General features: G+C 34.5%; 5 protein-coding genes across 11 annotated transcripts; 2 read left to right on the top strand and 3 right to left on the bottom strand.

Moving 5' to 3' along the window:
- The first annotated feature begins 2,037 nt into the window (after positions 1-2,037).
- On the top strand, positions 2,038-6,674 carry LOC140807150 (OVARIAN TUMOR DOMAIN-containing deubiquitinating enzyme 9-like). 6 transcript variants are annotated; one of them, XM_073163869.1, is made up of 11 exons: positions 2,038-2,232; positions 3,774-4,050; positions 4,150-4,216; positions 4,311-4,384; positions 4,569-4,623; positions 4,974-5,048; positions 5,175-5,248; positions 5,341-5,389; positions 5,473-5,557; positions 5,864-5,920; positions 6,216-6,674. In XM_073163869.1, the coding sequence occupies exons 2-11, from the start codon at positions 3,776-3,778 to the stop codon at positions 6,257-6,259; spliced, it is 855 nt and encodes a 284-aa protein (XP_073019970.1). In that variant the 5' UTR covers positions 2,038-2,232; positions 3,774-3,775; the 3' UTR covers positions 6,260-6,674. The 6 variants fall into 6 exon arrangements, with proteins under 6 accessions (XP_073019970.1, XP_073019971.1, XP_073019969.1 ...); XM_073163870.1 differs by having other exon boundaries at positions 2,038-2,222; positions 3,752-4,050; XM_073163868.1 differs by having other exon boundaries at positions 2,038-2,222.
- LOC140807149 (amidase 1) lies at positions 6,499-9,509 on the bottom strand. Its single transcript, XM_073163867.1, has 9 exons — positions 9,327-9,509; positions 8,674-8,826; positions 8,263-8,387; positions 8,069-8,194; positions 7,817-7,999; positions 7,506-7,653; positions 7,247-7,415; positions 6,751-6,885; positions 6,499-6,671 (listed from the first exon to the last, which is right to left on the bottom strand). Exons 1-9 carry the CDS (start codon positions 9,446-9,448, stop codon positions 6,561-6,563), a joined length of 1,272 nt encoding a protein of 423 aa, XP_073019968.1. The 5' UTR covers positions 9,449-9,509; the 3' UTR covers positions 6,499-6,560.
- Positions 9,510-12,201: 2,692 nt separating this feature from the next.
- On the top strand, positions 12,202-16,390 carry LOC140806925 (putative ribosomal large subunit pseudouridine synthase SVR1, chloroplastic). Of its 2 annotated transcripts, none has more exons than XM_073163480.1 (10): positions 12,202-12,772; positions 13,243-13,322; positions 13,518-13,618; positions 13,711-13,783; positions 13,900-13,993; positions 14,107-14,155; positions 14,269-14,419; positions 15,128-15,184; positions 15,821-15,876; positions 15,973-16,390. In XM_073163480.1, the coding sequence occupies exons 1-10, from the start codon at positions 12,280-12,282 to the stop codon at positions 16,031-16,033; spliced, it is 1,215 nt and encodes a 404-aa protein (XP_073019581.1). In that variant the 5' UTR covers positions 12,202-12,279; the 3' UTR covers positions 16,034-16,390. The 2 variants fall into 2 exon arrangements, with proteins under 2 accessions (XP_073019581.1, XP_073019582.1); XM_073163481.1 differs by having other exon boundaries at positions 15,978-16,390.
- Positions 16,360-20,109, bottom strand: LOC140806926 (uncharacterized). The gene is made up of 5 exons (XM_073163482.1): positions 19,912-20,109; positions 17,951-18,169; positions 17,471-17,558; positions 16,978-17,044; positions 16,360-16,736 (listed from the first exon to the last, which is right to left on the bottom strand). Exons 2-5 carry the CDS (start codon positions 18,093-18,095, stop codon positions 16,683-16,685), a joined length of 354 nt encoding a protein of 117 aa, XP_073019583.1. The 5' UTR covers positions 18,096-18,169; positions 19,912-20,109; the 3' UTR covers positions 16,360-16,682.
- Positions 20,110-22,265: 2,156 nt separating this feature from the next.
- Positions 22,266-24,325, bottom strand: LOC140807396 (probable cysteine protease RD19D). The gene is made up of 4 exons (XM_073164228.1): positions 23,786-24,325; positions 23,280-23,399; positions 22,955-23,198; positions 22,266-22,678 (listed from the first exon to the last, which is right to left on the bottom strand). The coding sequence occupies exons 1-4, from the start codon at positions 24,260-24,262 to the stop codon at positions 22,404-22,406; spliced, it is 1,116 nt and encodes a 371-aa protein (XP_073020329.1). The 5' UTR covers positions 24,263-24,325; the 3' UTR covers positions 22,266-22,403.
- Positions 24,326-26,533: the final 2,208 nt, after the last annotated feature.

Consider the following 26,533-nt stretch of genomic DNA (forward strand, 5'->3'; position numbering starts at 1 on the left):
AAATTTCTGAGCTGTGGCAAACATTTATTATTGTTTTTTAAAAAAAATTGTTTCTTCGTAACTGTCAAAATTGGAGGGAAGGGCACTTTAGGAAATGGAGTGAAGCGAGACCAAGTCTTTTTTAGCGACAACATGCAGCACTTTCTTCTTTGTATCTTGTGCCGTCCGACAATACACACATAAATACCTTTCAACTACAAACAAAATTAAATAGCTTTGCTATGAGGAAAAAAAACAAGAATTTTAGTAATGCTCTAGGGACATAATTTTAAATTTGCAAATATTTTTCTATTAGTTATCAAAATCCGAAGAGTCCGAGTTTTTTGTCCCAGCTAGTAACGATTAGAAGTCGGGACGTCTTGACTAGTGGAACCTTCTGTTCCTGACAATCAATTTTTTCTCAACTCGTGGTGGATGTATTGATTTTATTTTGTTGAAAATCTGATAAATTTTTAATGCTTGTGAGAATTCTTAGATGGAAATGAACCAAAGTAAATGGAAATCAGTGTTGAATATTATATCTTTAAGAAGATTTTGTTTCGCTTTTAATGATTTCGGAAATCGACAATATTCTCTCAAAATATAACGACTTTAACTCGTGAATAACACAATAAATCACAAATTTCACTACCATAAATGATATAAACTCGTTTTTTTTTTTTGAATGAAGAATAGATCATTATGAATATACTAATGAGAATGTAGTGAATTTGAAAAAATGTTCTCAAAATGAACGTTGATTATCTATTTAGTATTGTCTTTTAACCATATGGTTGTCTTGTCTCTTGGTTCAAAACACCTTGAAAAAATCATCAAATGACACATTTGGAATGAAATGACATCAAAAAACTCGCTGAAACATTCATACCCCTACTGCTTGGAAATTTTTTATGCAACTTTTGTGCGAGGATTTCTTCCACATCTTCAAATTTTCGAGTTTTTTTTTTATTGTAACAGTCATAGGCCATGGCATAGCATGAGCCTCTGCCCATACCGACGTGCCATTATGCATAGAACTTATCCAGCCTAGACGCTGGAGTTTTTACCTTCTCAGGATTAGAACTCGAGACCTCTTGGACTTATATAAATCTTGACAGCAATCATGGTACCAATTGAGCTAGTTTTCTTATTTTCAATTCATTAAATTAAATTTCGAACATATTTGACATATTCATGGATTCAAATCGATGTGTAATGCAATCAAAGAATAATGTTTAAATTAATTGGAATTATGGATAATGAAAACATCACAATCTTTACCCCCTCGATGTGGTCATCACTAACAAGGATATGTAAACTACTTGACAATTTGTCCTATTAATTTAAAGCAGTGGCAATGGCCATGTGCGTATGGCCGCCCGATATTAATTATGCCAATACGTTCATGGAATTTATTAATAAAGTTGACCAAATCTTATAATAAATTAATTTATATATATATATATATATATATATATATATATATATATATATATATATATATATATATATATATATATATATTATATATATATTACAAGACTTGTAATGATTTGCACGTCTTCAATTGAATATTTGAAAACTAGGCACCTTTTTTTTAAGAGTAAGTATCATGTGAGACCGTCTCACGGATCTTAATCTGTGAGACGGGTCAACCCTACCCATATTTACAATAAAAAGTAATACTCTTAGCATAAAAAATTATATTTTTTCATGGATAACCCAAATAAGAGATCTATCTTACAAATACAACCCATGAGACCGTCTCACACAAATTTTTGTCTTTTTTCAGTGGATACTGCGTATAAGAAATGGAATGAATAATTTTGAAAATATTAAATATCTTGTGGACTGGATTTTTTTTCAATAAAAAAGAAGTCTTTGTCGTCATGGTCCAATGGCCCAAACTTAGTTGGGTCGTGTAGGCTCATTGGGCTTCGTTAAGTTAATGGGTCGGGCTGAATGTGAGATTTCAAGTCCCTCGACCCAGTTTGGATTGTGGTTGAATTATCTAATGGTGTATGATAGAGAAATCAGTTTCAAATATTTGACATGTAATGTAAACAGATTTTCGGAAGATCACTTTACTGGCGGCTATGGACAGCTATGGTCCCAGTTTTTTGCGGCCCGTTTCAAGGTCATTCCAGTTGCTTGATGTGATAAAAGTATATCATAATTTCTGGGTCGGTGAAACTGAGCAAAACAGGAGGCATACACGTAGGTTGGCATGCATCTGATCGCATGTAAGTCGAAGTATGGACGTTGGGTTTTGTTTTAGGAGAAAAATAAATTGTGTTTGGTTTTCTCTGGAAGCTGATGAATTGATATTGGCGGAAAATGTTGTTTTTCTTGTGGGTTGGTACTTGTTAAATATCGGGTTTTTTCTCCTTTCTTTCTGGTGTGTTATTTTGAGTCATAATTTAACAAGTTACATATCACGAATTTTGTATTTTTTGCGAACTCCAGATGCTTTGGCAGGAGGGATGCATTTTGATTTTAGATTTTATTGGCAGTGGTTTGATGATATAGGTCTGCACATGTTTGTGGCTGTTGATTACCTTTGTTGGATATTTTTTTCTGAATATTTTGTTTTTTCTTGAACATTGGAAAAGATAAAACTTGGTACCATTTTTTTCAGTAGGAGGCTGATCTACAGGGCACAATAGATGGCCGTCTAATTTAAATGAGCAAATTTCAAATTTTACTAGTGATTGTTTTAAATTTTGAATATCATCATCCCAGCGTTGCTTGAAATCCGACTCTCGATTAAATGATTGGATTCACCCCTGGTCAAAAGGTCAACTTTCTTTCTATTTCCGAGTGTTATGCATACTTAAGTCATGATCTGAAGAGTAAAATCTTGGCTCATCAATTAGGAGATCTTTGCAATCTTTTTACACACTCCTGCCACAATTTATATTTATTTCAGAGGTAGGGAAGAAGGAACAATTATATTTCCATTCTTTAACCATTCCACACCATTGAATACCTGCTCGGTGATAGAGTTTTAAGCCCTGCCCTCACTGGTTGCTGGTGTGTTCTTTCGATTTAATGAGTAGATTACAAGTGTATAAAGGCTGTTTCTTTGAATTCTATTCTTTAGTAAAGTATAGACCTGTCATCAAATCCTTCTTTTGGAAGAAAAAGCTCGGAAATGCTTATAAGATCTCTAGATGTACTCCGTAGATCCTTGAGTTGAGAAAGCTTTCACATACAAGTAACTAATGTGATATTTATAGCAGCTGTTCCAAAATTAATCAAATTTGTGTATTCGAGATGTAGAATTTCCTGTGACCTACTAATTCTTCAAATGGTGGAGCAGTTGATTTCTCTGTAGTCTCTTCTTTGAATCTATGTTTACCCATTCTCTCGTGCAAATTTTGAAGTGGGGAAGTAGTGATTTTCTGAGGTGGAAACAAATTTTAAAAATCAACCGACTGGAAATTTAATATCTCGATGTTATGTGATTAATTTTTTTCGCTTTGATGGCTTCCCTATGGATTATATTTCTTTATGCTTACAATGCACGTTTTACATGAACTTACCTCATCAGTTGAAGTAGAGCTGTAGAGATGATTTTTATGCTGTTATTGTTTTATATATTTACTTTTTAGTTTTTTGGTTTTAGTTATTTAAAATATTTATACAAAAAGGGAAGTTACCATTTCTTGATCTAAAGCGGCATGATTTCCAGCAAGAAGATAGCTGTTGTTACCATTCTAGAAAAGATTCTCTTGTTGCCAAAAAAGTGTTTGTTTAAACATTGCCAAAGTGTTTACTTCTTTTGATCTCAGACATGGAGATGATGACATATGAACCAGATCTCGAAGCTGTTTGGCGGGGGCCTCACCTTTTCAACGTATCTTTTATGAAGCACGGCGCTTCAGAAAATGCTACTGTCTACGAGGAGGACTTTTCGTGGGTTGAGTCTGTAAAAGAAGGTTTTTGCGGTCCAAAAGACTCTGCTGCCGAAAATGATGAAGTTATTGCTCATGCACTTCAGGAAGAATTCTCAAGAATGGCCGTCGCAGAGGTGTCTGAGAGATCATCTTTGGAGCAACAGATTCAAGTGTCTGTTCTTGATCAAGATTGGCACTTGAATTTTGGTAATAAAAAAGCAACTAAGTTAGATGAGTCAGTTGACGCTGATAATTTCGATGTATCGCCCAGGATTGAAGATGAGTCAATTCTTGATGGCGTGGTGGGAAAAAGGATGAATCAGATGACTGCTATTCCTGTGCGTGCCATGCTTGTTCTCAAATTTAGCCAAAACATTTCCTTGGTGGCTAAAATTTACCATGATATTAACGTCAAGCATGTCTTTGTTGCAGCATGTTCCTAAAATTAATGGAGAAATACCATCTATTGATGAAGCCACGTCAGATCATCAAAGGCTGCTTAACAGGTAACGAAAGTCATTCCAAATCTTCTATTCCACGCATTTGTTCTATATAATTTTCCATGTCTGTAAATAAATATGATGTTTATATATATATCTGAGATTTCATTTGACTCAAGTCATCTTTCTCAGGCATCTGTTTTATATTATGCATATTTCGTTGACACTTAATTTTCATTCCGTTCATCAGATTGCAGTTATATGACCTTGTTGAGCTAAAAATTTTGGGAGATGGAAATTGCCAGGTTGGTGTGCTACGGTCTTAAATATTGCTAAAAATTATTGTTTCCCCGTTTGAAAATGCTGTAGTCTTAGATTATGAAAATTTAGCACATTTTCAGCCTGTGGCTTTGAAGGACTACCCTACATCCCTCGACATTCTGATTGCCATGTTTAGAACCCTATTACTGTGTCATTATTCAAATATTTACTCGTTCACTTTATTTGTAATCTGAATATTTGGAAATTGTTTTGCTTCTCATCGATTAAGAATAAACCATGACCATAAAATCAGTACAACTTTTAAAAAAAAATTAGCTGATTTTTTCCCCGTGATAAATTTCATATTTACTTAAGCTCACGTAACTTTCTGCAGTTCCGGTCATTGTCAGATCAAATATACAGAACTCCAGAGCATCACAAATTTGTGCGAGAACAAGTAATCAACCAGGTCTGTAACAATTTTATGCTAGCACAGATAAGTTTAAATTTATCATTGAAAATTCAGCCTTTTATGTTTGTTGGCCATAACCTTTTCCGCATTGCAACTAATCTGTTCATTTATGCCAAACATTAGCTGAAGTCAGAGCCCGAGTTATACAAAAATTACGTCCCAATGACTTATGGTGAATACTTGAAGAAAATGAGCGGGTATGATGAAGATCTGTTACTTTCTCAACATGCTAATGTGTTTTGTTCCTTAAATGTTGTTCGTATCCTAAATCAATCTTGCCTGGTTCCAGATCTGGGGAATGGGGTGATAATATCACATTACAGGCTGCTGCAGATTGGGTATCATTTTGTTTATTTTCTCCATTTCTTTGTGATGTTATTTAATGCTTATTGACTTGTGAATTTTAATTTTTCTTTGGCAGTATGGCATAAAGATTTTTGTTGTTACTTCATTCAAGGATACATGCTATATTGAGATACTTCCACGAACTCAAAAATCAAATAGAAGTGAGTTTTCTTCAGTTTTAGCCTTATTACACGAAAAGCTTGGAACATGTGATACTTGACCAGTAAATTTATCGATTATACTTAATGACATAAAAACTACCCCTTTGCATTCTCCATTTTTGCGCTTCATTATTTCCAACTATGTTTGTGTTCTTATAGCCATTTTATGCATTGCAACTATAGTTTTTAGAATGTTGTTTTTTCTAGTTTTTATCTGCTGTCTAAATGAATAGGTTATGCATCCTTATTGACATTTTGGAACAGCCATTTTTGTTTGATTGTTGTTTATCTGCAATTTTCATGCAGTTGTATTCTTGAGCTTCTGGGCTGAAGTGCACTACAACTCGATCTATCCAATGGGAGGTGAATATATGTCTCTCTCGTTTAGCTAAATCAAATGTGGAAGCTCGTTTTGTTGTATCTTGTATTTTTACGTAAAAAGTAAAAGGTTTTACAAAAACACAAGTACACATTCATAAGTCTGTTTCTGGGTATTTTGGAACAGTCCAACAAGAAAATCACTGGATAAGACTATTGGTCTCCAATTCTATATAGTAGTTCAAAATCAAAAGTAGTGTGCACAGAAACTGAAACAATTTGATCTTTGACTTATATTTTCATGTCCTTGCATCTAAGTTTCATGTTTCTTTGTTCGTAGAACTGCCTGGAGAAGAAGAGGGCAAGAAAAAGAAGAGCAATTGAAATGGTGGTGTTGGGCAATATCATATCATACTAGATTGTTATCTGTATCTGCACATGTTCTTGTGGTTGTAAATATCAATTTTATAAGCTTTATTTGATCTATTGAATTAGATGCTTTATTTGATTGATTGATTGAATTAGATGCTTCATTGTTTAAAATTCATGACCAGGGAAATTGCCCAAACCCGATCGGGTATATAATATAGCACCAACCCAAAAATTTATATGTACTAAGTATATGCTATTCAATCTTGATTACATTTCTAAAAACAACATCCCGAAGTAAATTTTTTAAAGAATTTTATGAAAACATACACTCAACAAGTTTGAGTAAGAATACATCAGCACCGTGATTTGCCAGCAAAGAAACTGCGATTGGTAAGCCATCATACATGCCTACTGGTATGCTTACCTGTTCATACATATCCCGAATTGTTCTTAATATTGTTGAAGAAGATAGATTATCAAATAAAATAAAGAAAGAAAGAGACCTGACAAAATCCGGATACTCCAGCTACAGATAACAAACTAAAAGCGTTGGCCCGAAATGTTTCCAATGCGTTTGCCTCTGTTTGTAGCTTTGGTGGAGGCCCTGGCACTGTAGGCATTGCGAGGATGCCAAATTCCTGTGGGCATAGCTATTAGGGACAAAACGGTGGTGGCGTGGAAAAATCACTTTTTAGAAGCATTATAAACGAGAATAGTTATTTTCATATACTCTGCTGAAAAAAAAAAGATGGTAACTTTGTTACACCATTTCGAGTTGTAACATTATACTAGACAATTGATTATGGAGATGTACATATAATATATCTATGGTCATTCAAAATAATCCCATGGACAGGATATGTTTTAGTGCTTGCATATTTCACAATCCTGACTTCTAACAAGACTAGGCACGTTTTAGATGAATGTGACACAAATCGGCATCGAATCATGCAAGGAAAGGGAGTTTTGCCACACATGGATGGACATGGAAGTAAGTACCCCTAGAAGTGAACTGAGAGCAGCACGCAGTTCAGTCTTCAATGAATAACATGAGTTAATATTGTCATCTCTTGCTCTGATGGCTTCCCATACGCGCTCTGATATTCCAGGGCCTAAATCTGGCTTGACCGAACTAACCCATTCACCATGATTTTTCTTGAATTCATGTCTGATTCAAGAAATGATTCTTGATTAGATGTAGGAGCTTTACAGTGTAATTTTGACAAAAAGAGAACTCGTGAATCATCGTAAAATGGACCTTTGAAGCATTCGCATAGCACTTGAAAGAACTGTCAATGGGGGCATATTGTAGTCTTGATTTTTAGTTTCAGCATTCATAAAATGCTTTAAGATGGGGACATTGGCATCAATAAAGCTTCCCAGAGATGTGTATTCTATGGTATGACCTACATAGAACAAGGTATTTTTACGAAAACTTTGATACTGAATGAGCAAATAGCGATATCCTAGAAGGGTTGTTTTCCCTTTTATTGTTTTGTTTCCAAATGGTGTGTAAGTTTAAGATTGATTGTAAAAAGAGCCTTTAAGATAACAGGATGTTGAGCGTACTTTCATGTATCTTTTGTACTGAGCTTATGAGTACTTCTGTGAGTTGGTTGCTTGGAATGTTCAGAAGTTTGAAACAATCTTCTGCGACAATAACACGACCAAGTTTTGCAGGACCATCATCTTGCAATCGCAATAAAATCTTCCCCACTCGACTCAATATCATGGGATCTCTAGCAAACCAACCTGAGAGAATTTTTCCATTGGAAAATTTACTAACAAATATTTTGTCAGAGTGATTCTATGAATACTCACCAACTGTATCAAAGCTTTGGGCCATTGGTATAACTCCAGAAGTTGAAATGATGCCATAAGATGGTCGGAAACCGTAAATTCCACAATATGATGCAGGAACTCTAACACTTCCTCCAGTGTCAGTACCTATAATAAGTAGATTGTTTCGGTTCAGCAGAGTATCAGAAAATATTTTACTTACTAAGAAAACTTACCTAAGGAAAAATCTACAAGCATGGCACCAACTGCAACAGCAGATCCACTGGATGATCCTCCAGGTACTCGATCTTCAGCACGTGGATTGACTGGGGTCCCGTGATGTATGTTTTCTCCATTTATGCTGCCAAGAAAAGTGGATTCTAAAGTGAAATATAACCCTTATACCACAAACCATTGGGTGACATATGTACCATATTATACTCATGGGTGATGTACCCTATATCGATAAAACAATGGCTCATGCGTTATAGGGTGTAATGTAGCATATAATTCAACCCAAATTTCCTGGGATGCGGCTAAAATATTGGAAATAGCATAAAAGTTATTCCAACACAAAAGTTATCCCGAGTAAGTAGTAAGTAGAATATTTAAAGGCTCGTAATGAAAAGAACATGATATGATCAAACCTGTAAGCCATTTCATCCATTACTGTTTTACCAACACATTTGGCACCTGCATTCAGCAGCTCCATGATTGCTGGTGCAGTGGATGTAGCAGCGGAATGTGTCCTAACCCAATCCGGATTCCCGAATCCGGTCACATATCCCTCCACATCAAATCTGAACCAATGTAACTTTACCTTCATTATCAAATTCAGAAATCGCATGATCCAAATATCAACAGATGGAAAAAAATGATACGAAAAAACAATGAGAAACGAAGGAGCAAAATAACTTGAATTGGAGAGGCGTGAAATTATTAGCATTTATAATTGGAATTTGAACAGTTTCGAAACCACTGGAGTGCTTCCCTCTTGTCATGGCTCTAAGTAACACTGACATGCAAAGATGATTGAAGGATTTCTCTGCCAAGAAAATGTAGCAAATACATCCGAACCAACTAAAAATGGAACATCAGACTGTAAAACTTCTTCTTTTTTTCCAAATGCACATAAAATTTCAACATCTATGTGTATTCAGATGAACCCATATCTTCAAAAATAAAACTTTGTAACCCTGAATGCATAATCTTACAATAAAACAGTTATTAACAATTTATCATGATTTGATCTACCCACAAAAAAGGAGTCGGGTTGTTACGGTACGAGGAAGAAACTGACATGTCTTTGACAGCAAAAGTAAGGCCACTCAGAGGAAGTTGATGAGGTGAAGGCTGCGGAAGCAGGGTGAATTTCTCCATGAAAGCTCCAAAATCCGATCTTGTTGATGGGTTTTTCGCCATTCTATTCTCTGTTTTTTTCTGCTCTCTGTAATCCTACGTTGTAATAATACATCTTATCCAATTGAAAATTGATTTTAAAATCTGAAAAGTGTTTAATAATTAAATAAATAAACTTTTATCAAAAATAACCACTGATGCATACTGAACATAAATTTTTGTTTTTTCTTTCAAAAAAAAAAAGTAATAACATCCCAATTATTTTAAAATCAAATTTCAAAATTTATATATATATATATATATATATATATATATATATATATATATATATATATATATATATATATATATATAAAATAAATTAAAGAGTAACCTTAAAAAATACGTACATAAACCTCTGTATTAGGTTTAAATAATTAAATTTTATAAAAACTTGATTATTTTTATGTATTATTATATTTTTATAAATAAATACATATATATATAAACCTATTCCGTCCTTGATCATATATAACTATATAAGTATGTTGAATACATCAAAAGAGAGGAAACTAAATGATCCAATGTTATGTTTCAATTCCATTAAACAAGTGAGACCGGGTTTGTAATCTAGTGGTCTCACCCTGCCAGAATCAGATAATTTCATTAATAAAGTTCGCGAATCTTTTTACTTATAATTTGATCTTTCGATGAACAATATTTTTATTTTATCTGATTCGAAGAACAACAATAAAAACTTTACTTTCCTCTGCAGTGAGCTTCTAGAGAGCATGATGTCAACCTTGAATTTAAGTAGTGGACGTCATCTCTTCAACGTTTTGAATTTTGAGAACCATTCTATTTTCTTTTCAGATTGCATTGATTAGTTATATGAGAGTGAGATAAGCAAGGAGACCGGGGTAGGGGTGCTTTTGGTGGTTTGGTCATATCCTTTTCACCAAGTTAAACATGATTAATGAATGAACATTAGAAAATGTGCTAAAAAAAGTCTTGTCCTACATTGAGAAATGTGCCAAATAAAGTCTTCTTTTATTAGCTCCAAGTTTGGGCTAATGGTTTGGGTCCAAAAGGATACCAGAAGTTTTTAGAGGGGGAAAAACGCTTTAGACTGAGTCTCAGTGAAACACACATGTGCGGGGCCGGCTGGCTCGGCCTGGGGCGGTGCTGTGTGGTCTCTTGACCATATTTATTTTTTTGGACAAATTTTATTTTCGAAACAGTGTAATGTTTGCACCCTCCAGTTAGCTTCAGTCTGAACAACGTCTCGTGTGACTCTTTTGGTGCAACCGTGTGTCCCTTCGTACAGAACCGTGCGTCATGTGACTTATCACAGAAAGGTGTTTCCCATGACTTATCACAGAAGGGTGTGTCTCATGGCTTATGAGACTCATTTTTTAAATAGTTCTCTACATGCATTCATCACACACTTTTTGCATACTCATTTCGTTGCATCCTTTCCTCTCCGAAACTTGAAATTTTAAGCATATTGTTATTTGCTAACATCCAGAACCTGTAATGATGTATTTTCTGGATTGAATTATTATATCTTAGGGACGATTGTCATTCCGTATAGCACATACATGGCAAATTCGTCTTTCAGACAAAAGATTTTTTTTGCCTCAACTCGTACTGTTATCTGATCTAAAGATCATCAGAAACACCAATAACATTAAATAATTTCTTTTAGATATCGATTTATTATAACTGATCTTAATACTAGTGTTCTTTTACGCATAGCCGTTTCGAGTCTTGCTCCTTGCAACCTAAAATAATAATGTTACTAATAAGGTAGGTTTTACAGCGAATTCACTTTTGAATCATCAAATATATTAGATACGAGAGTGGGAGTTAGTGAAAAGACAATAGAGTGCAACTCTACATTCTCCAACTTTATGTTTTTTAAACTTACGAGTATGAGGCTCAGCCATTTTCTACTTCCAAATACTAGCAAAAAGGTTACAAAATATCTCTATAATGGGGGGAAAAACATCGATGGTAATCCAGAGAATAGCAATAACATGTTGAATGACATTACTTACCTGATACATATGTTGATACCAAATTTAACATAGTGAAGACAATAAAAAAAATATGAATCCATTGTTGCAAAGAATTTCAAATCCATAGTTATTTACAACAATATTTTCAAAATAAGACTGGTCAGTTCGATCGAAAACCATTCACGAGCTCGGTCAAGAAAATGATAAGAAAACCATTTGATCAGTTTGATATATTTTAATTTTTTTTAAAGAAAAAGTGATTTTTTTTATTTTTCTTTCAAACAACTATAATTTTTTATTTAAATTTTGTTAAAAATATTATTTTACTAATTTTATTTATTTTTTAGAATATATATATATATATATAATTATGTTATTTAGATTTTAAACTTGAATATATACATTTATTATTTATATATACGCATTTAATATTTTATAATTTAAAATATATTATTTACTATATTATATTATTATTTCATATAAAATAACAGTTTTGGATCGAATTAATTGAATAATTTTTAAAAATAAATCAGTATGAAAACGTTGATTTAAAGACCTAAAGTTAATAAGAATTCATACCTGAACTAAAAAATGAGGGGGAAAAAACTTGTGTGAGACGATCTCACGAGTCGTAGTTGTGAGACGAATCTCTTATTTGGGTCACCATGAAAAAGTATTACTTTTTATGTTAAGAGTATTACTTTTTATTGTGAATATGAGTAGGATTAACCCATCTCACAGATTATGATCTGTGAGACGGTCATTCTCAGGAAAAAAACAATTTTTAAGAATATTATTCAAATGGATGAGATCTTGTAATTTTGATAGAATATGGATATAACACCACACTAAAGAAAAATCTGCAGCATTAGTCCGCTGCCAAGAAAACCGCGAATGGCGGCGATAGCGGCCGCTGCCGCCGCGTTCACAACCCTTCGCATTTCCAAACCCACCTTCTTCCCACGCCGCCGCTTCTGCACCCTCGTCACGTCCTCTCTCTCTACTGAATTCAACATCACCTTCGCCCCACCCAAACCCAAACCCAAATCCATAGCCCAGCTGCCGATAACTCCCGCGACTGACTTGGACCCACCGGAATCGTCTAGTTCAGAGTTCGGAGAACAGCTGTTAATCCCATGGATTGTCAGAGACGAGAATGGAAACCTCACCTTCCAGACGACACCGCCGGAGCGTTATCTTCGTGCTATGGCTGAAGCGAAAACCCAGAGGAAGAAGAAAAAGGTCATTGCTGGAAATGCTAAAAAAGGTGGGCAACCGAAGCCGTCTACCGTGCCGCCGAAGTATTCGAAGGCGGCTCGCAGGTTTTATAATGAGAGGTTTCGCGAGCCTCCTCAGCGGCTGGCAAAGGTTCTTGCAGCTGCAGGAGGTACAGTAAATTTGTTTTATCGCATCCAGTGCTATATCTAGTGCTTTTCTGCGCGATAAGTTGCTTCTACAGTTGGATTCAGCTAATTTTGTCAGTTGGTTGTGATTATGATTCAAAGTTTAAGCTTTGATATAATTGAATTACGGATTATATATTAAAAGAAATTGGATGATTTTTAAAGCTGGAAATTATTGGATCGGGCCATAGGGGTATCTTTAATTGATTGTTACTACCCTTAGTGTTAGGTCTACATATTCTATTTTTTATATACAAATAAGCAATAACAACTGTAAGTAGCTTATGAGCCGCTCTCGAGCTTTTGAATGATGTTATGTAAGCGTAAGCTCAAGCTTGGCAATTATCTCATCAGTTGTGATAGGTGTGCGAAGTAATATGTCTAACTGTTAAAGATGTTTAAGACTTATAATCTCAGTTATTTTTAACTATGTTTACGGCATGGGAATTGGTAGTTGCATCGAGGAGAAGTAGCGAAGAGCTGATTTTTCAAGGGAAGGTGACTGTCAATGGTTCTGTCTGCGCCACACCCCAGGTCAGTTCTAAAGTCAATGTGAGGGGCGTATGGAAAAGTTACATATATTTGGGTGCAAAAGCTGTTTTGTAAATCCAATGGCATATTTTGGTATATCATATTATCGGGATTCTGATTGTTAAAACTTAAGATGTTAAATTATGTATTGATAAGACATGGTGTGCATTTGATTCTGAATACCGATCTTGTGAGCAGACAAAGGTTGATCCTGGTCAAGATGTTATATATGTGAATGGGAGACGTCTGGCTAAGAAACTACCTCCAAAGGTTTATCTTGCTTTGAACAAGCCGAAAGGGTTTGTCATCTATATGTCTCACTTCTTGCACTACAATTTAGCTTCAAATTAAGTTTAGTGGTGGATTGATGTAAAAATAAAATTATTTGCAGTTACATATGTTCGACCGGAGAAAAGGAGACCAAATCTGTGGTGTCTCTATTTGATGATTATATGATGAGTTGGGTATGAGAGACTGCTCAAATTGTTTAATATTTTAGCCTTTTAGGAACTTGAATGTCAACATAAACCGTTTCTTTTGAACAATTTTTGGTGGTTTTAAATGTCTTCATTTTTGTCAGAATAAAAGAAATGCTGGGCTTCCAAAGCCACGACTCTTTACAGTTGGTCGCCTTGATGTCGCCACGACTGGGTTGATTATTGTGACAAATGATGGTATAGTTATCTGAATAATCTGATATGAATACTTCAATAGTTGATGGATTATACATTATCAGATTTGGTGTGATGAATTACATGTGGCACTGATGGTTTATGTGGTGTTACAGGTGAATTTGCTCAAAAGATTTCGCACCCTTCATCTAATTTATCTAAGGAGTAAGATTTGCTTTCATTTTCTTATTTCTCCTTGTTTCTTGATTTCTCCAGGGCAGATTTGTGGCTTGTTATCAAATGAATGATGCTAGTGCATATCATTTTGTTGATTGCAGATACATTGCAACTATTGACGGTGAGGTCAATAAGAAGCATTTGTTAGCCATCAGTGAGGGAACTGTCATAGAAGGCACCCGCTGCACACCAGACATGGTGGAGCAACTGCCCCAACAACCTGATAATAAAAGGCCTCGACTTCGCATTGTGGTATTGTTGATTGTTCCATTTCATATTTTATTTCTTCATCTCGCGGCTTTGTTATCCTCCTTTTTTTCCCTCATCTTTATTGCAACATGGGTGAAAAAACAATTTTTTTTTAGATGTGGGGTGCCATTTTCTATATCTAGCTGCTATGTGATCAATCTGCTCGAGAATATTGTTTTTTATTACTCATGCTTGGCAAAATATATGAAAGGTCAGTTAATTATCGACAAGAGGAATTTTGCTCTTGGTTTTCAATGGTTTACTATTTTTCATGTACGTTCCAGTAGATATATGTAGATCTCCTGTCTATATCTTATGTTGTTTCTCCTGTTGGCATCTTAATATTTTCATAACTGTGAACGAGCGTCCGTCAAGTCATTAACAATGCTTATTATTGAGAATCATGGTAGGTGTAGTTGGCCTAATTTTTGTAGAGATTTGGGAATTATTTTGCGAGGAATTGGTGAAAATTTAAGTGTGGGGTAGCTCAACAGTAAAAACAGTGGTATAAAACTATATATTGGCATCCTTGCAAAATGCCTATTCATTCTTCCCTTAGCTCAATCAAAGGAAGAACAAAAGATTTGGGTTTGATCAGTTTCAAGTCCACCAAGATCTTGGCATGTAATAATCGCTGAAAAAGCTGTCTGTTTTTAGCTTTTGCTCTTAAATCATGATGGGAGTTAAACTTTTGTCCTTTTTACTTTGCAGGTTCACGAGGGAAGAAACCACGAAGTTCGAGAACTTGTTAAAAATGCTGGACTTCAGGTACATCAGAGTTGATGATGTGGTTTAAACATTATATTATTCGTTTATATTATCAAGACTGGCCGAATCGCTTCACCAGTCAATGCCTAGTAATTATCTTGTAATTCTGCATTGTTGTCTAAATGACGTAGTGGTAAAAAAATGTGACATTAAACAGACACAGTTTTAAAGATTTTAATCGCCAATTTATCATAAACTATAATTTTGATATTAGCGGCAAGCGGTTGTTTGGTAGTTAGTATCATATTTAAGGTCACCAGTTAAGCAATTGTTTGGAGAAACAACACAATCGCTTTTGTTGTGCTATGTTGCTATTTATGTGGTGGCATAAGGGTCATAATGTGGTGTTTCGGTTATGGTAAAGTTAAAATTTTGAGCATTATAACACATGGTATATAATTTGGTACAGAAATTGTCTACGAGGATTTTGTATTCGTACATGTGACTATTATTACTCGCTAGACCATTGCGGGGTATCGGCATAAACACATTATCTTATCATCCGAGTTTTCTTACCTTTTTCCAAGCTGGTTGCATTTGACATGGCTAGCGAAGTGGTTTTTACTTGTTTTCTATATACTTTCCGAATGAGTGTTGGACATTCCAAAAAGTGATCATCTTATTTCCTTTTTTCAGATTCATTCTCTGAAACGAGTACGAATCGGTGGTTTCAGGCTTCCATCTGATCTCACGTAAGTTTTATGCATCTTGTCCCAAACTATGTTATTTTCTGTGTTGGATCTCTATTTCCCTGAGTCCTAAATATTTTGTTGCCTCTTCCGGGTCAGTCTAGGAAAGCATATGGAACTTAGCGCAGCTAACCTGAGAGCATTGGGCTGGAAAAGTTAATAAAGACGCAGCTAATGAATTGAAGACCATGGTATTTTTCCAGAACTACAAAGCTCGATTCTTGCATCAGATTGTTCCAGCAAGAGGTTAGTTGTGAACTCTTTGGGGATTAAAATGCTGACCATGTAAGTTCTTGTGGAGATGGAATATACACCGATGGTGATTTGCTTGGAGACCTTTCGCCACCCTGAATTTTCCGGTGGACGACACCAAGTGTTAGTGAAGTTGATGTAACAAGGAAGGTGTATAAATATGATAAATTCGATTGTAGAATTTTAGACGTAAAATATTATGTGCTAAAGCTATGCATTTTACCCTTTCAATGCTAAAACCAAATCATAACGTGATTCATTTTCATGATCAACAATCTACCAGCTACACTTTCTATTAAACAAATCAAGTAGTTTGCTCTTCTAAATTTTAAGAAGGCGTACGAACTACAATATTGGGTTACAAGCATGACCGATGCAAATAATGTTACAACAAGAACCTGAAAATACAGCTGAATATCACCGAAGCTCATCTATATTTAGTTCTTGGATACAAAATGAGCAGACACCAAGGAAATGCAACAAGTCATTTCGTTGAACAATATCCACATGTACTTTCCAAGTAAATTCCTACCCCGAAATAATTTCAACGAGATTGATTAGTCAAAAAGGCCCTCATCTAGCCATATATCGACCAAAAAGTCTACCATCTCCTGCAAAATACATAGATACGTAAATCATCAGTGGCACACTTTCCCTATGTGAGAATCAATAATGGATTCGAATAATGATGATGCATAATCAGCGCAACACTAAAATGGATGGAAAGTAAAAAAAAAATTTGCTCTTTCAAGTAAAGTCCATAAAAGTTGTCTCCTGTGAGGTAGCTAATGAGTAAATGAGCATGTAAAATTTTCAAATGGATTTGATATTATTTGTACCTAGGTAACTTACAGTTAAGGGGATTGGCTCGGAGAAAGGGTCGTTGGTGGAGAGCAAGTCTTCATAGGTCATGGACCAGCTGCATGAGCAAAAACACTGTGTAAAGAGTCCACGTGATTTTTGAACCACGAGATACTGCAAATCCATGGAATCATCACAGGGAGGGAGTTGTTGGTTGTTATCCAAGTCAATAAATATAGTAAAATTGGAATTCCCACAACTTTTCCAGATAATTTTTTTAATATAACAAATCTTAACTGGTTTGAACCAAAGATTTGTTTGATGATCTTTATGAACATATACTAGAAAAGGCCCCCCCATCATTTGTCAATTAATATTGTGACTGAAGTGCCAATAAGAAAATGAGTTCCATTTTCAGAATATGAATGCTACTGACATGCAAAAGTCACATAAGACGCACCATTCAAAATCTGGTGAAACAGTCAAAACTTGAATCAGCCATACATTGGTTCAAACATTTGGGGAGACGGAATATTTAGTGTACCTTATAATTGGATCCTTCGGTATCCTTTTAGGTTTCTGGGATAAATTTCCAGTCCACTTTCTTCTGTTCTCGTCCCATGCAATTGCAGCTACATAACACATACATTATATGCCTTATTTATACCACCCGTTTCTCAATTTTTAGTCTCTACACAATTTGTCAAACCAGGAAAAAAGGCAGTATTTTTTAAAATTTTATATGTATTTGGCGCGAGAATAGAAAATCAACAGAAAATACAGGAAAATAAGATTTTAACCTAATAAATAGAGGAATCATCAATCATCTAGTGCCCAAAGAGAAGTTCAAGTTTCAATTATTCCAAAGATAATCTCGGGAGTAATTTATATACATTCTATTTCAATGAAGTTTTCATGCATTTTGACAATAAAGGATGAGTTACGAAAGTAGAAGAAAATGGATATCTCTTTACATTCCATTGCTTTCTACTCTTCAAACCAAAAGGTACCATTAAAGACTCACCATGATTGACAAACACGGACGAGTTCATATTTTTCTCGGCTGGCATTTTTGGCTGACTGACAGGCGTCGAATTTGCCAAAGGTCTCTTCTCACTGGAATGGGATGTTATAGTACCAACTTCCATCATATCTTGACTTAATAACATCCCCGTTCAAGATGAAAGGAAAATTGTCTGCTATGCTTTAACTTCCTTCCTAGTCAACCTTGACAGGAGCACAGCTGCACAGGCAATCCAACTTATATTAAGAATCATAGCATGTGGAGCTAAGTAAAATAACAAATATTGGGCCAGACTAAAAAAAACCAGAGAGACTCTAGAGTTAATATGTTCGTATCGAAAGTGGAAAGTGGAATTTAACAATTCCAAAAATAGATAGCAATCCACTGTTAGTGTATAAGCTTGTGAGAAGGAAAGTTTCTGATTTTTAAAACATAATTTTTCAAGACATCAAAAAAGTTGCAACTTACAGAACCAAACTCGATACAAACAATTTCTATTGATACTCTTTTGAAGATGAATTCAGTAAACATGACGACAAACTGAAATACAGAGGTTTCTCTGAGTCATCCATTCAACTAAAAAGCATGCGTGTTGTTCAAAGTCTGAGGTTTGGTCAGAAGTTGTAATCACTAAAGTACAATCCTTTTGAAACTAGACAGCAGAAACCCCGCTTTACCTGATCTACAAAAGCCCCACAGAATTCAGCAATCTTGTTTTTCAATTATATTTCAATGAAACCACAGGGACATTAAAAATTTTAAACTTTTGGGGATAGTTATGGAAAAGAAAGTTCCCGTGAAACATTAGTTCATTTCCTGCTAAAACACACAAATATGTTTTCTTTCTTAAGTGAGAGAGGAGATTTTCACTCCCCATGAAACATTAGTCCATTTTGTGATAAACATACAAATATTTTTCTTTCTTAAGAAAAAGAAAATATTTTCACTACCCCGTGAAACATTAGTTCATTTCGTGATAAAACATACAAATATTTTTTTCTTTCTCAAGTGTAAGAAAAAAATTTCACTTGAGGACCTATAGTTACTACAGCTACAGAAATATTATTGTGCCTCCTGGGCTCATTATTCACCAATGTCCTATTTCATGCAACACCATCCCATCAATGTAACGATTTATTTCCACTGATATACACCAGGTTAAGCAAAGGCCTTATGAAAAGCAGAGAACCTCAGATTCTGTGTCTTAAAACCGAACTATTCCTCTTAAAATGTATTGCCTCATGCTCTTGTTTCATAAAGACAAAAACTTCAGAATTTCTAGCACTCATATCTCAGCCATTCATCCAAAATGTGAAGTATGCGTGGAGATAATAAGTGAATAGGACACATACAAAGATAATAGCTTTAGAATATTCTTACTGCCCATTTTCACATAACATCCCCACAATCATAAGCAACCATTGTCTTAGGGTGGATACAGAACTTAGAGTCAATAATTGAGACGTGTTCATGATTAAAAATCTAGATATCTTAAGGAGGGGGCCGACAGTCCCTTCATACTCCATCACTATAACCAAACCAGCAATTACTACAGACGCCTTCAATAGTATATGTGAAACAAAACCATCTGATGCATTTCAACGTTGAATTCATAAGAAAATCCCTTAAATCATGACAGGTACATGGTCAAAACTACATCTTCTCGCCAAATTATAATACTATATTCCATTCGTAAGGTCAAAAAAATTTCAGCAAACCAAAAACACAGAACCCGTTAAGCTTCTCCCACAGTTTCCAACCCCTTTCCACATTAACAACCAAAACCATCAAAATGATTACACCTTCCAACAAACACACGATAAAACCGTAGGAAAAGCAAGAAAGGAGACAACGGAAATGCAAGTATATTCATAAAAAACACAAGGAAAAAAAAAACAAAGAAAAGTAAAAATTAAAAGCCAGATCAAATCAAACAAAAAGAAAGGAAGAAAAAAGCATACCTTCGGTGGGCTTTGCTCCTAGGGAAGGCAAATAATAAAGAGGAGAAGTGAGGGTCTATGAACGTGAAAAGGGTCAATATATAGCGAGAGGGGCACGAGCATTATTGTGTGGGGAGGTGGGAACCATGTCTTTTTCTTGGTTTCGTCGCTTTGCTCTTATCATATCATTTTTTGTTAAATTTCCCGATTCTCTCTGAAAGATTCCAAGACCCGAGTCAGTGCAAACTCTTATAAATATCGGAAATATTATTGAAAATGCATCAATAATCCCATTATCTTGAAATAGCATCGAATGAAGAAGGAACCAGAAATGGGTTTTATTTAATAAATTATAATCAAAAGTACAAACAAATATGCTACAAAGATCGATGATAAAATTTGAGAGATTCGAAAATAGTAAGCTCGTAAATTTTTTTGAAGCAAAAAAAATAAATAAAAAATCCCATCTTGTAAATATGTGTGCGATTCAGAAACCATTAAACATAATCAACGGAAAAACAAAAGAAGGGTAAAAAAAACTTGAACATCCTAAATGGATACACTTTTGAATAAACACAAGGATTAGAAATTATATAATATAGTATACAAAAACTTATTTGTCTCATAAATAAATTTTGTGATACAGATTTCTGAACTAATCGGATCCGTGAAAAGTATTACTTTGATGTCAAAAACACTATTTTCGCTCTAGATTTAGACCGGTTCAACCCTTACATGAATATAAATACGTGAGACCATCTCCATGAGAACAACTAATGTATTTTGAGATTAAACAAATTTAGAATTTGACTCTTATATATGTAAAACTTTAATTTGTTATCACCATATTAAAATTTGAGGAAATAAATTAATTTTTTTTAACAAAATTACAAATTTTAATAATAATTCACCCCTTCTAATAATTGTCTTATTTTGCTAATGATTCACGTGATAGGAGTGTCTCCTTGCAATTTGCTAGGCCCACCTATTTTACAAGTTTCAAATTTTTAGTGGCTCAGTTAATTGACATGTGGTTTTAATTTTTTTATTTTTTTTAGTGGCTGCTGGTTGCTCATTTAAAATCTATTATTATCTATTTTTTGACCTAATTTCTACAAATGCTTTAATGTCATAATAATTTTATAAATATCACAAACATCATATAATATTTATTTGTTTTATTATAAGCCTGCAACGCTTGTGCACGACCACTAGTTTTAATAATGAACCACGCAACTCAAAATATACAATCATTTAAATATTTTGTTTCGATCGATTGTTGTTTTGTCAACATTTTTTTTCGATATTTGCGATATTATTCATTAAATCAAAATTCCTCTTTTAACTTTTGTTGTTGAAATCAAAAACTTGGAAGTTATCAAACAAAGTGATTATTACACCACAAGTGGGAGTTAACTTCTGTTGAGTGGGTCTCATGTGAGATCGTCTCATGGATCATAATCTATGAGACGAGTAAACCTTACTGATATTCACAATAAAAAAGTAATACTCTTAACATAAAAAGTAATATTTTTTCATGAATGACCCAAATAAAATATTCGTATCACAAAATACGATCCGTGAGACCGTCTCACACAAGTTTTTGTCACATCTGTTTACTAAAATTGAAATCGAGATAAATCCAAAAATTGATAAAATGATCATTGTTTACTTCATTTGAAATCCAGAAGTTATCAAACAAATTGATTGTTAAACCAAAATTTTGCGTTAACTTCTGTTTATTCCTATTGAAATCTTGATAAAACCAAAAATTGATAATATGTTGATACATGTTTAATTGAATCGAAATCCAGAAATTATCAAACAAAGTGAATATTACACCAAAATTTTGCCTAACTTTATGCTTAGTTCACTGAAATACAGAGAAATCCAAAAGTTGCTTTTTTTTTTTGTTATAAAAATGATTATAATAAAAATATTAATATTAAAATCATTTAAGCTTCATTTGATAAATACTTATTACACACGTCGTCTTTTTATAAATACTTTTTATAAAAAAAATGACTATTTTTTTTTAAATAATTTTAAAAATAAATATGTGTTTGAATAATTGTTCTATACGATTTTTTTTTACTTATAAAACATTAAAAATATTTTTTAATGCTTGTCTTACTTTTCATTTTTGTTTTAAAAATACTCTATAAACTAAGATTAAGAGTAAATTTCTTGTGAGACGGTCTCACAAATCTTTATCTGTGAAAGAGATCAATCCTACCAATACTCTTATCACAAAAAGTAATATTTTTCATTAATAATCTAAATAAAAGATCTGTATCATAACATACGACCCTTAAGACCGTCTCACACAAATTTTTGTGATAAACTAATGGCACACCCTCCTTAATACTCTTCAGTGGAATAAAAGTATTTATATACTAAAACATTTATTAATTAGTAAGTACAAAGGATAAGGTTGCATCCAGAAAATGAAACAAGCCGAAGTACCAATTCTCCTTGCATTATTAGAGACCACCTATTCAACAAAGGGTCAACTACTGGGAAGTCTGTGTCACCACAGCAGAAACCATGGTGTTCATACCACACATGCCATGCCCTCTACATAGGCGATAGTAACCGTGTTCACCCCAGCGCCGCCCCCATGAGTTCTTGATGATCCAGTATGGCTTGTAACCTAGTCGAAGGATTGAGTAACCTCTCGCGCCATAGCCAATGAGGAGCACGCCGTGGTTCACCCACTTTTTGCCACAGATTAATGGGCATGATACGCCACCAATGTAAGTTTGCATGAACACAGCATTGATGCCAACTGCATAAACATATCAAGATCGATCCAAGTTCTCTTTGTGCAAGACAATGTAGATTTTAATATACCAATATTAAAAGATTCTATTACCTAAATAAAATCAGGTTTGGACAAAATAATTCACTCGACATTATAAGTTAAGTTCTGTGCTAATCGATGGAAATTCCAAATACTATATCTTTTTGAATTCAAATCTTTCAATTCCAAGGCTTACACAAAAATTCTAGGAGAAAATATATAAGGGACCGAAAACTAGGAGAATGATCATATAATGTTTACCAGCAAGCGGGCCATTATGGACCAAATAAGCAGCAATCTGGTTTTCATTTATAGGAATGTTGGTGAAGTTCACGACTTTGACAGCGACTTTATCAGGTCGAAACCTGCATTCGCCACGCTTCTCAGTATAGGGATACGAATCCTCATCTTCTATGCCTCCAGCATCGATCAAATACTTGTAGGCATTCGTCATGAGGCCCCCTGAACATCCATCATCACAAGCTCTCTTCTCCTTAGCATCACACTTCAACCAAACACATCTTAGCATGCATTTAACATATAAATGATATATATATATAGCGGTGTGTGCTTGATCGACTCTCACCGCGTGATCGCAGTCAACAAGCTGTTGCTCACTGAGATTCAGGAGCTTTCCCGTCGCTATGAAATTTGCTCCTTCAATCGCACCTGTGGTGCTAAATGCCCAGCATGAGCCACACTTCCCCTGTGCGTAGGAAATCGAATAGGTTTATGACCACCGAAGGGAAAGTATTATTATGATAAATTTCAGATTCTTAGCGTTTCATGTCTCAGTAATTTTCAGCTCCCTTCCTTCTTTGTTATTCCATAAAAACGCTTGCCTCAAGCCAGGGAACTAACGTCATTGTCACCTAACAGGGACATTTATTGATAGCCTAATTATATATTCATATGGCGCAACCACAATTTTCACTGAATTCAACCAAAAAATTAAGAACAAGAACAAAAGATTATGAGGCTTAGTTCTAATATACCAATTTATACGTACGATAATATATGCATTCAAAATCTAATAAATTTACCAATTTTTTTCTTTTTTTAAATAGCTGGTTTCTAGAATTAATCACCCACCTGCATCTTGACGTCAGTAACAGCACCTAGCTCTCTCCAGTCAAAACTCTCCGGTAAACCATCCACCTCCAACTCCGGCGCCGCCTCTCCATTACTCAACAGGGTGGCGGCGCCAGCCTGGCCTTTTACACCCATGTACATAGTCTCAAACTCATCCTCGGACAGGTCGGAAAACTGGTTTACACCGTGGATGGCGGTGGGGTCCATAGCCTGGTGCTCGGCGGCCCTTATCAGGTTAGCAGCGAAAACACCGAGGCGGCGCAAGTACTCCGCTCTAGTAGGATATTCTTTCCCGTACTCCAGCATGAAATTCTTGAAACGATGCTCCGCCGCCGTCCCCAGGAGGTGGTGGTTAGCCATGTAATTATCCGTGACTTGGAGGATTTTTGGGTCATCTTCAAGGTCAGCACGGATGGTCAGTGCGCAGGTTAAGAGTGCAACAAACACCGAGAAGATCAGACCTCCTCCTCCCTTCATAACCAAGTAATGTATTATGTATACCGCAGGGCGCAGGTTATCTATCTGCTCCGCCTCTTTGTTTGCTGGTTTTGCCGAATTTGAAGGAATTAAATAGCAGTGGGGGAAGTCAAAGGTTGAATGAGGTTAACGGTGAGCTTAGTCTCTCTTTTATGCCCCTACCTCATTTAATTTTTCTAATTTTGTTTTATTTCTTATTTTATTTTATTTTATTTTATAGATTTATTTATTTTGGGTGTCATTTGGGCTTGAGCATATTATAATGTACAAATCAAATATATCAAAATTATTTTTGATAAAATATTTATCATCTTTAGTAATATCACAAATATTATTATCCTATGTTTTAAGTAATTTATTCTTATTATTTGATTGTTTTGTTTCTATTTTAATATAATTATTTATTTAATTAACCGTATTACAATTTTAAAATATTTAATATTAAATCCCATTTTACAGATAAATAATGTATGTTAATCAAGTTTCTCTCGAATGTCAATGCAAAGAAATAGAAAATTAAAGAAAATAATAAAATAGGAAAATTGAAGATGAGGGGTAAATATGTAAATTAGTCTGCATGGATAATCCGACAGGCAAGGCCGTTCGCTCCGCTTACAACACGTGTATTAGCCCTAACAACATGCTGCTATTTCATTCCCACGTGTACAATTTTATTTCGAATTTTTTTAATATCGTTATATAATATTGTTGTTTCTTTACAGAAAAAATATAGGTTTATTTTAAAATTGAACTGAAAAATTAAAAAAATAAAATTTATCATAATAAAAAGAGAATGTAGAAATGTAAAATCCTGATTTATAATTATATTAAATACAACCGAATTTATATTAAAAGAATAATAAATATTAGTTTATTAATTAGTTTTGGTTATTAAGCGATTTATATATCATGTTTGAGGATGGTATGTTTGATATGTTATAAAATATACAAAGATAATATGGTCATTATTGACATTCAAATAAAATCTTTTAAAAATTTAGTTTACAAGATAATTAAAAAAAATTATCTAATAAAATTTCAGAGCTCATAAGTTCTATCAAATCCGTTCTAAATCAAGATCATTAAAAATTTGTTTTGGCCATTTATACGAGGTAATGAATGGAGTTGGATGGTAAAAGAAATTAGTATTATATTCGTCACTTTGGTATTGTAGACATAAGGGATAAAACCTAAATAATCATTTTGTTGGTGAAAAATAAAGCATCATTGTTAGATTTAATCATTTGTGTTTATCGGATAACATTTTTCCCCATATTTGGATATCCAAATTGAAAGGTGTAATAGATCTATACCATTTTCAATATATTTTCTAATGTACATAACAAATTGACAATGTTAAGTAAAACATGTTACATTTGTACAAATTAAAAGGTATCATGAGAAATTTCTCCACAAAATTCTTTTAAGATAAAATTCATGTCATTTACACTTTTCATTCTGTTGGGTGCAATAATTGTCCTTGTTTGATAGAACGGTCGAACCATGATGTTTGAGCTGCTTTGCGGTTTAAAAGATTTAAGTTACACCAGTATCATCAGTTATAACTTTTGGTAAAACAACAAGCGTTCGATCCTACACATTCACTGGTTAAATCACTTTCACAGTCAAAAGGTTCAATTTTGTGTAGTAAGAATCTAGCAGTATAAAGTTGAGCACAAGCCATACCTGCCCTTTTCATGCTTTTGACCTTTTCTGTCTCTCCAACCATATCTATGTCCCATTTTATTATTACAACAAACTACCTCTTGTAAGAGTGTAACTAGCAACCTCATTCACATTCTGCTCTGTTCAGACCAAGATGGAAGAACAATGCAGTCCTCTTAATTGGGCTTACTACTATCAAGAAGAGGTGAGTCAACAATTTCGTGCATTTTCGAGTTTTCGATCGAGCGTAGCAAGCCATTTTTGTGCTTTTGTTTATGTTCTTTAGGGCATTGAGGAAAATCTGTACTCAAGATTGGAGCTAGAGGCGGCCATCCTAACTGTTCACCACGAGATTTCAAGAAAAGACGACGAGATTCTCCTACTAAAAGACCTGCTGGCGAACATCCTCAGAGAAAGGGACGAATTCCAAGCAAAATGCCAAGCACTCGTGTCGGACAACCAGCAGCTCTTGCAGCAAGTGGCGCAAATGAAGACACAATAGCACTCCAATTGCGCAACCTCGGACGACGAAAACATGTCCTTGTCCCCCTCCAATTGCGACGACTCGACGACATGGTCACCTTCTGAGGTGGTGCCATCATCGTC

This window comes from Primulina eburnea, chromosome 12, assembly GCF_022965805.1.
Source record: "Primulina eburnea isolate SZY01 chromosome 12, ASM2296580v1, whole genome shotgun sequence".
NCBI lineage: Eukaryota > Viridiplantae > Streptophyta > Magnoliopsida > Lamiales > Gesneriaceae > Primulina > Primulina eburnea.

Excerpts from the sequence above, each read along its gene's own strand:
- LOC140806925 (XM_073163480.1), top strand. The coding sequence starts at position 12,280 with ATGGCGGCGATAGCGGCCGCTGCCGCCGCGTTCACAACCCTTCGCATT. Across the intron at positions 12,773-13,242 it reads GGTTCTTGCAGCTGCAGGAG|TTGCATCGAGGAGAAGTAGC; the intron begins GTACAGTAAATT and ends GGGAATTGGTAG. Across the intron at positions 15,877-15,972 it reads AGGCTTCCATCTGATCTCAC|TCTAGGAAAGCATATGGAAC; the intron begins GTAAGTTTTATG and ends CTTCCGGGTCAG.
- LOC140806926 (XM_073163482.1), bottom strand. The coding sequence starts at position 18,095 with ATGTTATTAAGTCAAGATATGATGGAAGTTGGTACTATAACATCCCAT. Across the intron at positions 17,045-17,470 it reads CCGAAGGATCCAATTATAAG|CTGGTCCATGACCTATGAAG; the intron begins GTACACTAAATA and ends TTGCTCATGCAG. Across the intron at positions 16,737-16,977 it reads CCGAGCCAATCCCCTTAACT|GAGATGGTAGACTTTTTGGT; the intron begins GTAAGTTACCTA and ends TGTATTTTGCAG.
- LOC140807396 (XM_073164228.1), bottom strand. The coding sequence starts at position 24,262 with ATGAAGGGAGGAGGAGGTCTGATCTTCTCGGTGTTTGTTGCACTCTTA. Across the intron at positions 23,400-23,785 it reads TTACTGACGTCAAGATGCAG|GGGAAGTGTGGCTCATGCTG; the intron begins GTGGGTGATTAA and ends TCCTACGCACAG. Across the intron at positions 22,679-22,954 it reads CCATAATGGCCCGCTTGCTG|TTGGCATCAATGCTGTGTTC; the intron begins GTAAACATTATA and ends ATGTTTATGCAG.
- LOC140807150 (XM_073163868.1), top strand. Across the intron at positions 4,051-4,149 it reads TTGGAGCAACAGATTCAAGT|GATTGAAGATGAGTCAATTC; the intron begins GTCTGTTCTTGA and ends TGTATCGCCCAG. Across the intron at positions 4,624-4,973 it reads TGGGAGATGGAAATTGCCAG|TTCCGGTCATTGTCAGATCA; the intron begins GTTGGTGTGCTA and ends AACTTTCTGCAG.
- LOC140807149 (XM_073163867.1), bottom strand. The coding sequence starts at position 9,448 with ATGGCGAAAAACCCATCAACAAGATCGGATTTTGGAGCTTTCATGGAG. Across the intron at positions 8,000-8,068 it reads CCAAAGCTTTGATACAGTTG|GTTGGTTTGCTAGAGATCCC; the intron begins GTGAGTATTCAT and ends AAATTCTCTCAG. Across the intron at positions 6,672-6,750 it reads GAGTATCCGGATTTTGTCAG|GTAAGCATACCAGTAGGCAT; the intron begins GTCTCTTTCTTT and ends ATGTATGAACAG.